Here is a 15,063-nt window from a genome sequence, read left to right on the forward strand (position 1 = left end):
GATTTTCGCTAGACATTCACTGAACTCTCTGGGGATTCTCTCAGATGAGGTGGAAATATGCAAAACGGCCTTCTGAAACCTAAAAAGTTATAAGCCCCCCATCCTTGGAAAGCTGAATCCAACAAACTTTTCTCTTTGTGAACCTGAAGCTGAGAACCACTCTGTCAAGCCAAAACTGTTTGTCAGTGACCTGATGAGACTGAGAAGCCATGACTTCAAGAAGAGAACTTCAGTATCTAAACTCTTGGGCCAAAGTGAGTAAGGCTTTTTCCCTACAAAGTGGCAGAAGGACAGCAGAAGGCAAGCTGAGAAGCAGCAGTAAGGATCACACAGCAAAGAGAAAGAGTGAACTCCAACGTTTGAAGAATCTTCCACTTGAATCCAGAGCAGCAACAAAGCAACAACCCCACACATCATCAGACATCATCCATAGAGATTCGGTATCGTAAAACTAATTAATCTGTACTAAGATAAAGTCGAACTCTATATGGCGAGTGTGATGAAATAAAACAGAGAAAACAGATCAAGGGTTGGGGGAAGTCCCCATATAATGTTTGGCTCTGACAAGTAGTATTTTGAGACTGAAACATGGTCAAAGATTGCAAAAAAGACATTTGACAGTTGAACCGGTTCTTCAAGGTACTTTTATGATAGATGAACAGGAAATGAAACAAAAGGAAATAGAACTGAGAGATGGAAATGACGTCTTCATCGGGGGTATGGGATTGACATCATCATAGGAAAATGGAAGTGAATTCATTGATGTGGGATCGGAAGTGAGGACATCAGTAGTGGACTGGATGTGATGTCTTTTGGCATTGGGAGTTATTATGGGGAGTCAGAAGTATCGTTGTTGCACGGATTTGAGATATTTTATGGTTGCTGTTTTTCTGTTTTTCTGTTGGAAGAAGAGAAAAGACATTGGTACTCTGTTCCAATCCCCCATCTTTCGTACTTTCACGCTCGTTTGGGCCCTTTGGCTGTCCCCTAATTGCACGTATGTGACACCACTCGGTCTGTGTCCATTCTTACATGACATATATATATATATATATATATATATATATATATATCCATCCATCAATTTTCCAACCCGCTGAATCTGAACACAGGGTCACGGGGGTCTGCTGGAGCCAATCCCAGCCAACACAGGGCACAAGGCAGGAACCAATCCCGGGCAGGGTGCCAACCCACCGCAGGACACACACAAACACACCCACACACCAAGCACATACTAGGGCCAATTTAGAATCGCCAATCCACCTAACCTGCATGTCTTTGGACTGTGGGAGGAAACCGGAGCGCCCGGAGGAAACCCACGCAGACACGGGGAGAACATGCAAACTCCACGCAGGGAGGACCCGGGAATCGAACCCAGGTCTCCCAACTGCGAAGCAGCAGCGCTACCCACTGCTGCACCGTGCCGCCCATATATATATATATATATATATATATATATATATATATATATATATATATATATATATATATATAATATGTGTGTAATTATCATATTTCTATAATCCTTGTGTTCCATTAATAAATTGTATTATTCTGTTCCTTAAAGCTAGTGTGCCTCAGTTACCCTGATATACAGGGTAAGTCTAATAGCCAGAGATCTCCTCCTACAACTGAGAAAGGGAAGGTAAATAAAGTAAGAGACTTGCGGAATTATTTGACTAATTACCATTATGGTTTAAGGCAAAAGTAATAAATAATGAACCAACTTAAAATTCTCTCACTTCCTACATTTAAATTGACCGTCTCTGTGTGGGCAATTTAAAATTTGTCTTTCAAATACTACAAGCATGTCAAAGTCATTTTTAATGTTCAATAGTATTTGGTAATTATACAGTACCTACTGGAGTTAGAAGGAACATACTGATGACATGAAACTCCACCTCTAGCTGCTGATTGTGAGACATGTGCTGCCTCTGCTCAGGGGTCCCTCCGAGTGTCACTTGCCCCTCCAGACGCTGTACTCCCTGAGATGGCACAGTTGGGTGTTTCTAATTAAGTACCTGTTTTTTCTTTAAAAAACTGCTTCAATAGGGCATTTAGAAAGAAATGGAAGAAAAATACAGAATTCACTTTGGCAAAAAAAAAAAAAATGTGCAAAAGCAAGCTACAATTGTAGAGGAATGTCTAATAGCGAAACACCCGGATAAGCTTTCTAATTAAAGGCAAGATTTAGATTCTAATTATGAAACTGCTTGAAGAGAACCAATGTACTCTTTGGATACAGAATGTAGCACAAAAGATGGGACAGTGGCTACTGAGTTATCTCTCTTGACATTTGTCTTATGGAGGGAAATGCATTATTATTAACCAGTAACAGCGTACTGCACGATGACGTGCAGTGAATACACTTAACTCATAGTTTTCATCCTCGTTCTCTATACATTTAGCATTAGTTTGCTCAGAGGTTGATGCACTTGCCGCTTCTTGAGCAGCTCTTCTTTTCTCCACCCTAACAGCCCACTTCTTCTCTTCTTCCGTCGCTTTCTTTTTGCATTAAAACTGATTAAATCAGTGTTTGTGTTGCAATTACTTGGTACGTTTTCTTAAATTTTTCACTTTAACTGGAATTTAAGTCTTCAATCTGCCCTAAGAATGATTTAAGATATGAAGAGGTAGGGGAAGTGACGGTGAAGTTGGTAGGGGATGAGAACGGCGCCCTACACATGCACCGCACTGCCACCCTGCTGGCAGCTGCTGAGAGTTGATTCTACAATAAAATTAAATAAACATAAAAAGAGGAATACCCTTGGAGGTCAATCATCACCCCAAAAGCACATAGTAGACATCACGCAGTATGTGTGTACCAAATTTCATGTCAATAGGTCAAATGTTTCGCGAGCTACAGGTGATTTAAAATCCTACACAGACAAATGGACAGCCACGGTAGCGTATTATATAAGAAGATGTTTTCATTTTGATACTAAAGTAAAGAATAAGTCTGCTAATACTGTCTTGTATTTTGTTCTCTCAGATCCAAGATTCTGGGTTTGTTAGCTGACCTGTGTTAGGCTAGCATGAATAAGTAAGGAAAATACTGTGTAGGAATGGGAGATAAGGCATAGTCAGAAGAGAGGAAAGGAGTCAAAACTGAGAGATTGATAAACTGAAACAAATGGCGATAGTCAATAAATATGAAAGTGAGGGATCAGCATTGAAAAAGAGAGAGAATAGAGAGAATTTTAAGAAAGTGAATATTTTGGGGATTAATATGTTCAAGAAAGGGTGTTGTACCATGTTAGCCATTATGAATGTACTGAGAAGTCAAGCAAAATGACACCTTTTATTGGGCTTACAATTACAATATGCAAGCTTTTTTGTACCTGCAAACTTGGATAAGGAAGTGCACTAAATCAGGGTACTAGAGGACCACTGTGGCTGCAGGTTTTCATTCTAACCCTTTTTTAATTGAGTGTCCTGTTTGTGCTGTTAATCAACTTCTTGTGAATTCATTTAATTGAAATGCTTTTTTAAGATTTGCTCCCCTGACCTTCTTCATCATTCCTCTGAGTTGCTTCATTTCTTTCCTTAAACTGCACCCAAACAGAAATGAAATGTGAAGTGAGGGAGCCAACAGAAGAGCAACTAAGTCAGGGCCTCAAACGCCAACCAATTTCACTCCAACTAGCTGTTTAATGAGGCGCTGAGTCTTGTCATTAATTAAACCCGTTCTTTAATTCCATGGCTTGTTGCTGCTCTCGTGGTGCATTAGCAGACATTTCTGAAATTGTTGATTTTCTCTTTTCTAAGAGCACTATTAAAATGTTTTGGGGTCCTCACCAGAAAGACATTCCTGAGACCATCATCTTTCTTTATTTTCAGATATTGTACTTTGGACACCAGTTGTTTTGGCTTATTTTGTATCTCATTATTGTTTGGCTGCTAATTAAGCAAAAGATACAATTAAGGGGTATGAGTCTTCAAGAGCAAATCAATTAAAATTAGTTGAAAAGAATTAGCAGTAAAAACAGGTCAATCATTTAGAAAAGGGTTAGAATGAAAACCTGCAGCCACGGTGGTCCTCCAGGACTGGAGTTGGCGACCCCTGCACTAAAGGGTGACCTTTTAACCTGTTGTATCATTACTGGGAGGTGACAGCCTTAGAGGACATGCCCACTGCAATACGGACGTGAGTCACAAACAAAATGGTGGTAAAAAAACACAAAATAATTAATGAAAGTAAAAGTAAACTTTATTTCAAGAAAGTAAATTTAGAATCAAGAGTCCTTGCCTTGAAAACTCCCAATCGGGGTGCAAAAATATGCAACGTGATACAGAAACACTTTAGGAGAATAGATTCAATTATTCATATATAACAGCCTGGTTAATGACTCATCAGAGTTTGCATGTTTTCCCCATGTTTGCTGGTTCTAAAAGCAGACGGAGTAGGGTAGTCAGTGGTTCTAGACTGGACCAGTATGACTGTGTGATGCAGTAGACTGGTACTCTGCCCAGACTTGGTGCCTGCTTTCCACCTTCTATCATTAGGACAGGTGCTGGCTCCTGGAATAGTGAAAAAGTGCTTGAAGAAAATAGAGGCCGGGATTGTCTTCATTTTATTTCATCATAGGAAGCTTGAATGTGCTGTTTTTATTTTATTTTATTTATTTATTTTTTATTTTTTTATTTAGAAGCATTAAAAGCACTTTGGAAAATGCATTAGACATCATAGTCCACTTACTGAAACAGACTGAGAGAGGGAAGTGGGTGGAGGATCTGCCATTTTTTTACAGTTGCATAACCCAGATTCGGTTGAGAAAGCCCATCCATCTGCTGTATAAAAATAGGGATTACATCAGAGTGGCCATAAATGGGTAGCCTCTGCTTGAAAGAACATCACAGGTACAAAACCATGGCGCACCTCTGAGAAATGAAAACGCATTAGACTAAGGGACAACATCCACCACTGATAATTCAAAAAAGATTTCCTTTTTGAATGGTACATTAGTCGCTCTGTTTTGATTTTATTTCAATCAAGATATCTTTTTAAACAAAATGTATTTTTCTTTTCACTGTATGAATGAAAGTGATAAAATATAGCACTATGTGGTAATAGTCTAACTATTGTCCCGTCCCAAAGGAGTAACATTTTTTTGTATATTCTGCACAATTTTTATTATGTAATGTGCAGTGCAGGTACAATTAAAATGAGCAAGGCAAAATACAGTATGTCAAGTATAGTAAGAAACCTTTTTATTATTTATTATGAAAATTTCACTCACCTTAATTTATTTTCAAAAATGTCTGCATTGAAATGAAATGATTGGTTGCTTCAGCAATTATATTAAAAATCAGAAACCTCACAAGCAAATCCCATTTATTGAATATACTCACAATTCCTTGTATTGCTGCTGACATATTGCATCAGTCCTACACAAGTAGCATATAATCTGGTATTTTATTATAATATTGCTACATACACAGAATCCTTTGTGAATGGGATTTGTTTTGTTTAATTCACGTTTTTCTCATATTTTGTTATGAACTTTGTTTTATTAGATTCATTTTAGTGGATTGCCCTGCTTGAGATATTTAAGCTAGAATAGTGTGTCCCCCGAAACAACCACACAGACACAAGTCCCAGGTGCAAATGCTAGTTTTATTACAATTTTAATATGTCCTTTTAATAGTGGCAAATACACAATTCTTTCTTTCTTTCTTTCTTTCTTTCTTTCTTTCTTTCTTTCTTTCTTTCTTTCTTTCTTTCTTTCTTTCTTTCTTTCTTTCTCCTCCACTCCTCCCAGGTGAGTCTTTTTCTGTCCTCCAAACCTGATTTCAACTCCCTTTCCTAGGTAGAGTGGCTTCTTTAATGGAGTACTTCTGGTGTCACAGTGTTGGACAGTAGTAAAACAATGTCAGGTGGAAGTCACATAAAACAAGGGGGTCTTTCCCTGGCAGAGCCCACTGTCACCATCCAAGGACCACCAACAGAACCATCCTTCTAAACTATATGTCCCAGACAACCCTGTGTGTTTCCAAACTGGGACCATGCCAGAAGAATGATGCCACCTCTCATGTTGAGGGAGAAATTGCCTCTGACATTCAGATTCCCTCCAGTCCTTCCATTTAGTCTTCTCCCTGATTGGAACTAAAGCTGAGAATCATTCCAGCCAGGCTGCAACTCCATCCATGTGCTACATCCATTATTTATTTATTTATTTTTGTTCTTTATTTCGCCTTATACAATTTCTTGTATTAGGAATTTGGTAGTTTTCGCATACCCCTTGGGGTCAGAGCGCAGGGTCAGCCATTGTACAGCACCCCTGGAGCAATTACAGGTTAAGGGTCTTGCTCAAGGGCCCAGCAGAGCAGTGGCCTTTTTGGCAGTGACGGGGATTCGAACCGGCAACCTTCGGGATACCAGCGCAGATCCTTAGCCTCAGAGCCACCACTCCTGTTCATCTGCTATGGCATCAACACATGTATAAGACCTACTGTAAGTTTTATAAGTCTATGAGTGTGCTGTTTCTCATGCATATCTGCACCTTGTTTTTTTTTTTGTTTTTTTTTTTTTATCCAGGAGTAAGCAGAATGCAGCCATGGCTGAAAAATGGCTTCAAAAGCTGAATGTTCACTTAGAGTTACAGAAATTTCTGCAGAGTTGTCAAGAGGTAGGTTTCAAGTAGTTCTGCATAATTAAGTGCCTGTAATATAATGTTTTCCAGATGAAACAGTTTTCTACTCCCAATGTGACATTCCCCAAATATATTTATTTACATTTATCTATTTGGTATCTTTTTTTTAAACACAGAGACCCATCATGTGACAAGTAGAAATCCTGTCATTTAATGTCTCAATCTATTTAATGACATCCGGTAATCTTTTATCCAACAGAACCAACTAACTGTAAACATTCAATGGTGCTCTGACAGATTGGGGCACAAAATAAACTTTATTCTAAGGGTGTGCATCATAAAATGATTTGGTTATGTATTGTAAAATCCAATTTTTGGAAGAGAAATCCCTAAAGCACCATTTTTTTTATTTAGTTGAATATTGTTGCAAGCAGATGTTTCATAAAAAAGAAATCTTTTAAAAATTTGAAGTGTTCTACTCACTGCTCTTCAGCCATTTTCTGCTCCTTTATTAAATAAGCACAGTAATAGCTGTTCACTTTTGGGTGTTTGATTTAGGCACAATAATGGCAAAAGCCCCAATCTACATATATAAAAGTCAATGTGTATGTGTGTGTGTGTGTGTATATATGTTCCAGCATCACTTCCGAATGGCTGGAGCACTTTTCATGAAACTTGGTACACATGTTTCTCATTGGTTAACTAAAACACTGTAGGGTGAAATCAACCCTAACTCACCCCCTTCTGGGTAGGGTGGGGGTGATCTTGTGGTCTTGTATGCATGTTATCATCCAGCTGACACTCGGAATGACCACCAGTGGGCAAACTGGAGGTGACTGCCAGCATTCTTTATGTTTGAGTGCAACTGCGTCCCTGTTGCTTTTGAAATTAAATTGAGTTATTTTTAAAGTTGTGTTTTTTCTTTATTTACATTTGTCTGAAACAATTACAAAAAAAAAACACTTTTTTTTTTTTGTTCTTTATTTCGCCTCATACAATTTCTTGTATTAGGAATTTGGGAGTTTTCGCATACCCCTTGGGGTCAGAGCGCAGGGTCAGCCATTGTACAGCGCCCCTGGAGCAATTACAGGTTAAGGGCCTTGCTCAAGGGCCCAGCAGAGCAGTGGCCTTTTTTTTTGGCAGTGACGGGGATTCGAACCGGAAACCTTCAGAATACCAGCCCATATCCCTAGCCTCAGAGCCACCACTCCGCCCTGACTTTCTTTTCCTCCTTGGCAACTCTGGGTATTTCAGCTATGTCAGCTAGTAGGACATAAAGGGTTAACCCAAGAAAAATAATGGCAAGAATCAGTGATAAAATTAATTATATCTGTTTTTTGTCATAAACATGATGTGACCTTTGTCTCTTCAAAATGGACGTATTACATAAAGTTTAAGGCTTTTTTTTTGTACTGATGCCCTGCAGATCACATTTTAATTTATAAAAACAGGCATAGTATTTTTTTAAATTAATAATAAAATGCTTCATTCACAACATGAAAATGAATGCACTGTATATAATGATTGTGAAGAAATAACTTTGGCTTGAAAATTCATGAAATTCCTTCCTTAGAGTCATTAAATTGTGGTATTTGTTGAAAGCAACATTTTAGGAAGTATCATACATTGAATATCAAAAGGCAAACACTCCTATTGAAATTTCTTCTTTTGTTAATTTAAAGGATGCAATCAAGTCAGATCATGTGCTGCTATTTTTCTCCTTTATCCAACAATATTTAAGAGACAAATCAATTAGTCATTTTCTAATCTGCTTAGTCCTGAGCAGTGTCACAGGGGTCTTCTGGAGTCCAGCTAGCACAGAGCACAAGGCAGGAGCAAACCCTGGACAAGGTGCCAGTCCATCGCAGGGCGAACACACTCTCACACACGCCTTCCAACCATGCATTAGGGCCAACTTAGGACCACCCTTTTATCTAACCTGCATGTCTTAGGACTGTGGGAGGAAATTGGGGCCCCTGGAGGAAATCCACACAGACATAGACAGAGGACCGGGGACGCAAACCTTGGTCTCCTTACTGCAAAGCAGCAGCACTACCACTGTGCAACCGTGCTGCTCTACAAATGAATCATTTTAAGGAAACTTATGTAAAAAAAAAAAAAATTAAGTACCTTCATTGCACACCTTTTAGCTAATGCATATGTTTTTCCTTTGATTATACAGAAAGTCAACTTAGCACACCTGTTTCTTGCACCATTATTCCACTTTTGTGTCCTTTGCATCCAGTAAGAATTGAAATAATGAAAATTAAAAATGGGTAAAACAATGCAATGATAATGAAATAAATATCTGACAACATTTAGTAATAACAGTGAGTTATTTTCTGAAAGTGTTTCATTCTGTTTTGGGGGGCAGGGGTCTCTGAATGAACAGCATCTCTATTTGCTGCACATGTATGTGACGATGCGGGTTCTGCTCCAAGCTCCCGTCTCCATTTTGTGAGCTCTTGAACCCGACACCGTCGGTAATGTCACCGGATGAGTTGGACAGTGAGACACAACGAAGTAAGAGGATGGTGCAAAAATGTGCAGAAGTGCTTTTATTAAAACCAAACCAAAAACAGTGTTCAAATAAATAGTGCAGTGCATAACGTTCAATAAATAAATAAATAAATAAATAATCCATTAAAAAAATAAAATCCCAAATGATTAAAACAAAGCTAAAACAGCAGCAGATATTAGGGCTACACCAGCCAGACACAGCTCCTTTTCAGCCTCTTCAGCTCACTCAAGGTTTACTCAGCCTACGAGACTTCAGCTGCTGCGGTCCTCTCGCTACCGACCCCCATCTTAACTGCCTCTGCTGGTGGCTGCTAGACCGCTCAAGGTTGATTGTCCTCCTGTCATCCTTCTTGCACACATGGTCGTCCCTCAGATCCCTAGGGCAGACTCCTCCTCGATCGTTACCCTCTCCTCCACATAGTCATTGGGCCTTTAGCGCCGATTGCTCACTCTATCTGGGACCCTCGACCGCGCTGACTTTCCTTTTACTCAGCTGGCTGGCTCATCCACTCTCTCGCACTACCCCAGTTCTCTCCTCTCCTTTCCGCCTCGCGCTTCTCCTATATATTATGGGGACGTTGCTCAGGTGTGCCGATTAGCAGCTCCTAGCTTCAATCATGGATGCGCCCGGGAACCACGCAATTATTTAAAAACTGGCCTTTTTGATCTGAGCTGTGGACCCCTTATACCACAATGTACTGTGTTATCGTGGGGTGAGCAGGACTCACTTGTTTCGTTATGGGTTGACCTACACTCATGTACCCTCTCACACACCAAAAGGCTCAATCATATTCACACTTAAGCACTAATTATGAGCAAGGCATACACAGCCTATAAATCCAATGCACTCCACGTAGAGACTCACTAGTTTTAGACTGCGCAGATGAGACGGACACTGGAGGCTGACATTCCTCAGTTATTGCTTCCTTTTCGTGCTACTCACTATTAGAGACGTCCCTCCTTAGCAGCTAACCCCATGGAGAGAGTTGACAATCTACTCACAACAGGTGCCCTGTGTTTATACTGAGTCACCTCAGATGTTCAGACAAACTATAGAAATTTAATACAAAGCAATATTTATTAGAGTAGACTAATAGTATTAATACCAGTATTATTATGCAGTTTCTACTTAAAAATTTTTGTAGTTTGTATGGTGTGTGTTTGTACATCGTTTTTACTCAATAAGGATTTTTAATAATTAGAATTTAAATTTATTATTCATTCTACATTTGTGTTTACCATCTTTTTTTCTTTATGTAAGTAACACCATTTTGTTCACCATCATGTGACTGTGATTGCTGCTATGAGTGATGTCATCAGGTCTTCCGACATAAAAAATGGCAGTGATCACACTAACCATTATCCCTCAGTGAATAAACCGTAGTCTGTGTGGAGAAAACTTTAGTTTAGGTTAGCCTCAAAAAGTTATTATACGTTGTGTTTCAGATTTCAGACAGACTCATTTGCTTTGGTTTTGCCCTTGAAATCATCGTCAGTCTGATTCTCATGTTTTTCCTGGTAAATGATCCTGCTTCCACCCGAGTACTTTTTTGATTTGATTTGTCCTGGGAAATTTACTTTTGGTCTTAGGTGCGTGCGTATGCATATGTCCTTAGCATACTGAGGGATAACGAGTGACCCCAAATTGATTAATGTTGTCAGTGTGAGACCAACCTTTTAAAAGGTGCAGGCTCTTATAAAATAAATCAGATTAATAAGATGGCTGTTACTGTACAGAAGCTTATCGTGAAAGTTACATAATTACAACAGAAGTGCTTCTAGTGTGACTCCAGCACATATTCTCGAACCATATATTCCCTACTCTGAACAAGTTTTATGATTATGTCAACACACTGCACTTGCAACTTTATTTAAGAGTGGGCCATCGGAGAATTTAAAAGGTGAGATGACATAATATGATCTAGAGGACTGTCTAGATGAGGTCTTAGAATTTACAGGAAAGACTGAGGCTATGTTTGAAGAAAGAAAATTGAAGAAATGGAGAATTCAGTCTGTTCCATTCTGTTTATTGAAACCCTCTACTTCTTCCAGGACTGAGAAGCATGATGGAAATGGACAAAACAGAGTTAGGTCTCAAGGAACATCCTTGCCGACTGGTTTCAGGCTTTTGCTTTTACTGGGCTGAATCAGGTCATTTAAGTATACCTTATCCAACGCTTTATGGAAATTGAAGTACCCGTCTCATATTAGGGTTGGTGGGACGAACATTTTTTTATCAAACCCTCCCATATAATAATTTATTACTACCACCTAGTATAATACAAACAGAAACTTTTGCACAAATTAATTCAGGTTTGGCAGAGAATTTTATAAGCCCTCAGTTTACTAGGTAACAGTGTGGTATTGATGTAAAGCCTTTCAAATTACCCCTTGATATTTCATATGTTCATGGTGGTCCAATCAGGAAGAGCTTAATTAAATTTGTTACACCACCTATGTGGAATGTACAAGAAATGTATGAGGGAGTGAGGACTCAGCATAAAAGCAATGTTGGGGTGAAAGACAAGATCCTAGTTAGATTAGGCCTGCACCAGAGATCTTCTTTACTTTGTTGATCTGGTTATGGATGCGTTGATTCATGAGTTAAAAGATCAATTCCCCTGGTGCAGTTTGTTTATCACATTGGGTTGTGTAGCACCCGGAAAGAGGAAGTGTAGAGGAAGCTGGAAAAATGGTGATGGGCTTTGGAACATAGAGGATTAAAGATAAATAATAAGAAGAGAGAATTTTTGACATTTAATGATGATCAGAATTCAGAAGTTAGCCTGCAGGGAGAGCTAATGAAAAGAGTGGATAAGTATAAATATCTAGGATCAGTGGTAGCCCAAGATGGAAAACTAGATGCAGAGATAAGCCATAGAGTTCCGTGTTGATGGAGCAATTGGAAGAAGGTATTGGGAGTACTATTTAATTAAATAATTAAGGTGAATGTTAAAGGTAAGGTTTTTGAGGCAGTGATAAGACCAGCAATGATGTAGGCCGCTGAGACATTGATAGCACCGGAGAAGAAGTTAGATGTGGTAGAAGTGAAAATATGGAGATGGGTGTATGGATTTACAAAGACGGACAGACTAAGAAATGAGACAAACACAGGTGGAGCAAAAGCGGGAGAGATACTGTATCTAAGAAAGTTCAGGAAAGTAGATTGAAGTGAAATGGACATGTGATGAAGAGAGAAAATGAAGATGTGGATAAAAGAGTGATGGGAATGGAAGTCCAGGGGAAGAGAAAGTGAGGGAGGCCAAAGCAGATGGATAAAGTAAAAGAAGATCAGAAGGAAAAGGGTCTGACTTGGGAGGAGGTGTAGGTGGAGCTATATGGAGAAGCTGATTGAGCAAATTGACCCCACATAGAAGTTGGAAAAGATGAAGAAGAGGAAGAAGACAAAGAAGGAAAAAACCTGCAAGGTTAAAGGTGGGATTTCATACTTTTACATATCGGAATCTTCGGAGCCTAAAATCATTTTGGAATATCCATGGTTAAGGAGACACTCCTTAGTTATCAATTGAATGAATGGAGATTGATTGCTTTTCTTTAACCGTTCTTTAACTATTTTCTTTAACCATTTTAATCAATTTAGTTTCATGGGAAAAGGATTGCATGTACAGCTGTTTGCAATTGGCCATTCATAAACCTGTCTTATATGGCAACATTAATACTCTGCTCAGTCAGTGTGCTGAGTCTGCAGATGTTTTCAGTAAACAACCTTCACTCATATTACATCCACACACCCGATATGACCATGCTATTAATCTTTTATCTAGAGTGCCATTGCCTAAGAGTCGGGTTTATTTATTGTCTCGTCAATGCTATGAATGATTATATTGAAGAAAACCTGGCATATTGATTTATGAGACCTAACTCTAGTCCTAATGGTTTGGGATTTTTCGTTTTCTCAAAGAAGGACAGTACCCTTCGTCCCCGTATTGAGGATCTTAATAAAATTATCATTAAAAATGACTGTCAGTTATAACTATCTATCTAACTATCTATTACCATTGATCTCTTCCTTCCTTGATCAAATTACAGGTTCCATTATGTTAATAAAACTAAATCTCAGAGGAGCTTACAATCATGTTTGCATTCATGAAGACGATCAATGGAAAGCCACATTTAAAACTACATTGGCTCATTACAAATATTTGACACCCAGATTATTACCTTACTGTTACCAGCAGAGGTACAGTAGATGCATCAGTTGTTGGTGTTGGGGCAGTTTTATCACAACAAGTTCCTGATATTAATAAACTGCATCTGAGTGGTTACTGTTTTTGGGAATTGTCATCCTTGGAATAAAATAATTTTTAAGGAGACTGTGAGATGTTAACAATGAAATAGGTGTTAAAAGAATAGTGCCATTGGTCATCCTTTAAATATATTTACAGACCATTAAAAATGTTATGTATTTGAAGACAGTTAAGAGATTTAATACTCATCAAAATTTTAATTGTTTTTCTTTAACCATTTTAATTAGTGTATTACATATCAGCCAGGAAAACAGATTTTCATGGCCGATGATTCATCTTCTATGGTTGAAGATGAAAATGCTTCCACTCAGCCAGAGAATATTATTTCCCTAATAGATTTATTGGAGCCATAATATTTGATCTCTAAATACAGGAATCCCTTCTGGAAGGGTGGGTTAATTGTAATCTGCCAGCAGATACTCTTCTTCTTTCCTTGGTCATCCAAGTATCTCTAAGGCACATTAAGGAACATTAAGGAACATTAGGCAATCGCCTAGGGTGCAGATCATAAGGGGGGGTGGGGGAAACCCAGCTAAACAGGTTGTCTACTGAAGAGTTGGTTGGCGCACTAATAAATAGTGCAAAATAACCTAGCACCGGCACTGCTCTAAGGCTACTGAATTTATTAAAAGATAGTATTGGAAGCCAATGACGAACAAAGACATAAAAGAGTTTGTGTTGGCCTCTGAGGTTTGTAACAGATCAAAGTCTTGTTCTGATGCTCATTTGGGCTTATTGTGTCCAATTCCTCCACCTAATCCACCCATGGGAAAAGATTACAATAGATCTCATTATCAATCTTTCACTCTGAAAATGTCATACAACTGTTTTGATTGTTGAGGATCGCTTTTCTGAATCTTACCTCACTCCCCTAAAAAAAGTTTCCCACAATTCATGGATATTTTTATTCATCTGTATTTTAACTTAAATGATTTTCCTAAATACATTATTTCGCATTGCACATTTGGCAGGAATTTAGTTCTAAGATTATGATTCAAGTCAGACATTCTTCTGGCTATCATCTAGAGCAGGGGTGTCGAACTCCAGTCCTGGAGGGCCGCAGTGGCTGCAGGTTTTCATTCTAACCATCTTCTTAATTAGTGACCAATTTTTGCTGCTAAATTACTTCTTTTAATTAACTTGACTCAGGCCCTTTAGTTTTTTTCCTTAGTTACCAGCCAAACAATAATGAGACAAAACAAGCCGCCACATCACACAATATCTGAAAATAAAGAAAGGTGATTGTTTCAGTAAGGTTAATATCTCAAAACACTTTGACGATGTTCTTATAAAAAACAGAAAATCAACAGTTTTTGAAATGTCTGCTGTTGCAGAACGAGAGCAGCAATAAGCCGTGGAATTAAATAACGGGTTTAATTAACAGCAAGCAAGCATCGGCTTCTCATTAAAGAAACTTGTTGGAGTTTGAAGCCCAAGTTTAAGCTGGTCATCTGTTGGCTCGTTTCATATCTCATTTCTGTTTGGCTGTGATTTAATGAGGAAACGAATCAATTCAGAGAACTGAATCCTTCTAACATAGCTGTTAAAATAAAAGGAAAAAATGTGAATTAGCAGTGAAAACTGGTCACTGATTAGGAAAAGGGTTAGAATGAAAACCTGCAGCCACTGCGGCCCTTCAGGACTGGAGTTTGACACCTGTGATCTAGAGTCTGATGAACAGA

General features: G+C 38.6%; 1 protein-coding gene across 1 annotated transcript in view; it reads left to right on the plus strand.

Moving 5' to 3' along the window:
* The window catches only part of LOC114647794 (spectrin beta chain, non-erythrocytic 4-like), a 432,215-nt gene that overhangs the window by 181,812 nt on the left and 235,340 nt on the right, over positions 1-15,063 (plus strand). The window contains exon 19 of the mRNA XM_028796437.2: positions 6,539-6,629. Within this exon, the coding sequence (XP_028652270.1) occupies positions 6,539-6,629 (91 nt within the window). The remainder of the gene's footprint in view (positions 1-6,538; positions 6,630-15,063) is intronic.

This window comes from Erpetoichthys calabaricus, chromosome 1 (assembly GCF_900747795.2).
Source record: "Erpetoichthys calabaricus chromosome 1, fErpCal1.3, whole genome shotgun sequence".
Lineage (NCBI taxonomy): Eukaryota > Metazoa > Chordata > Cladistia > Polypteriformes > Polypteridae > Erpetoichthys > Erpetoichthys calabaricus.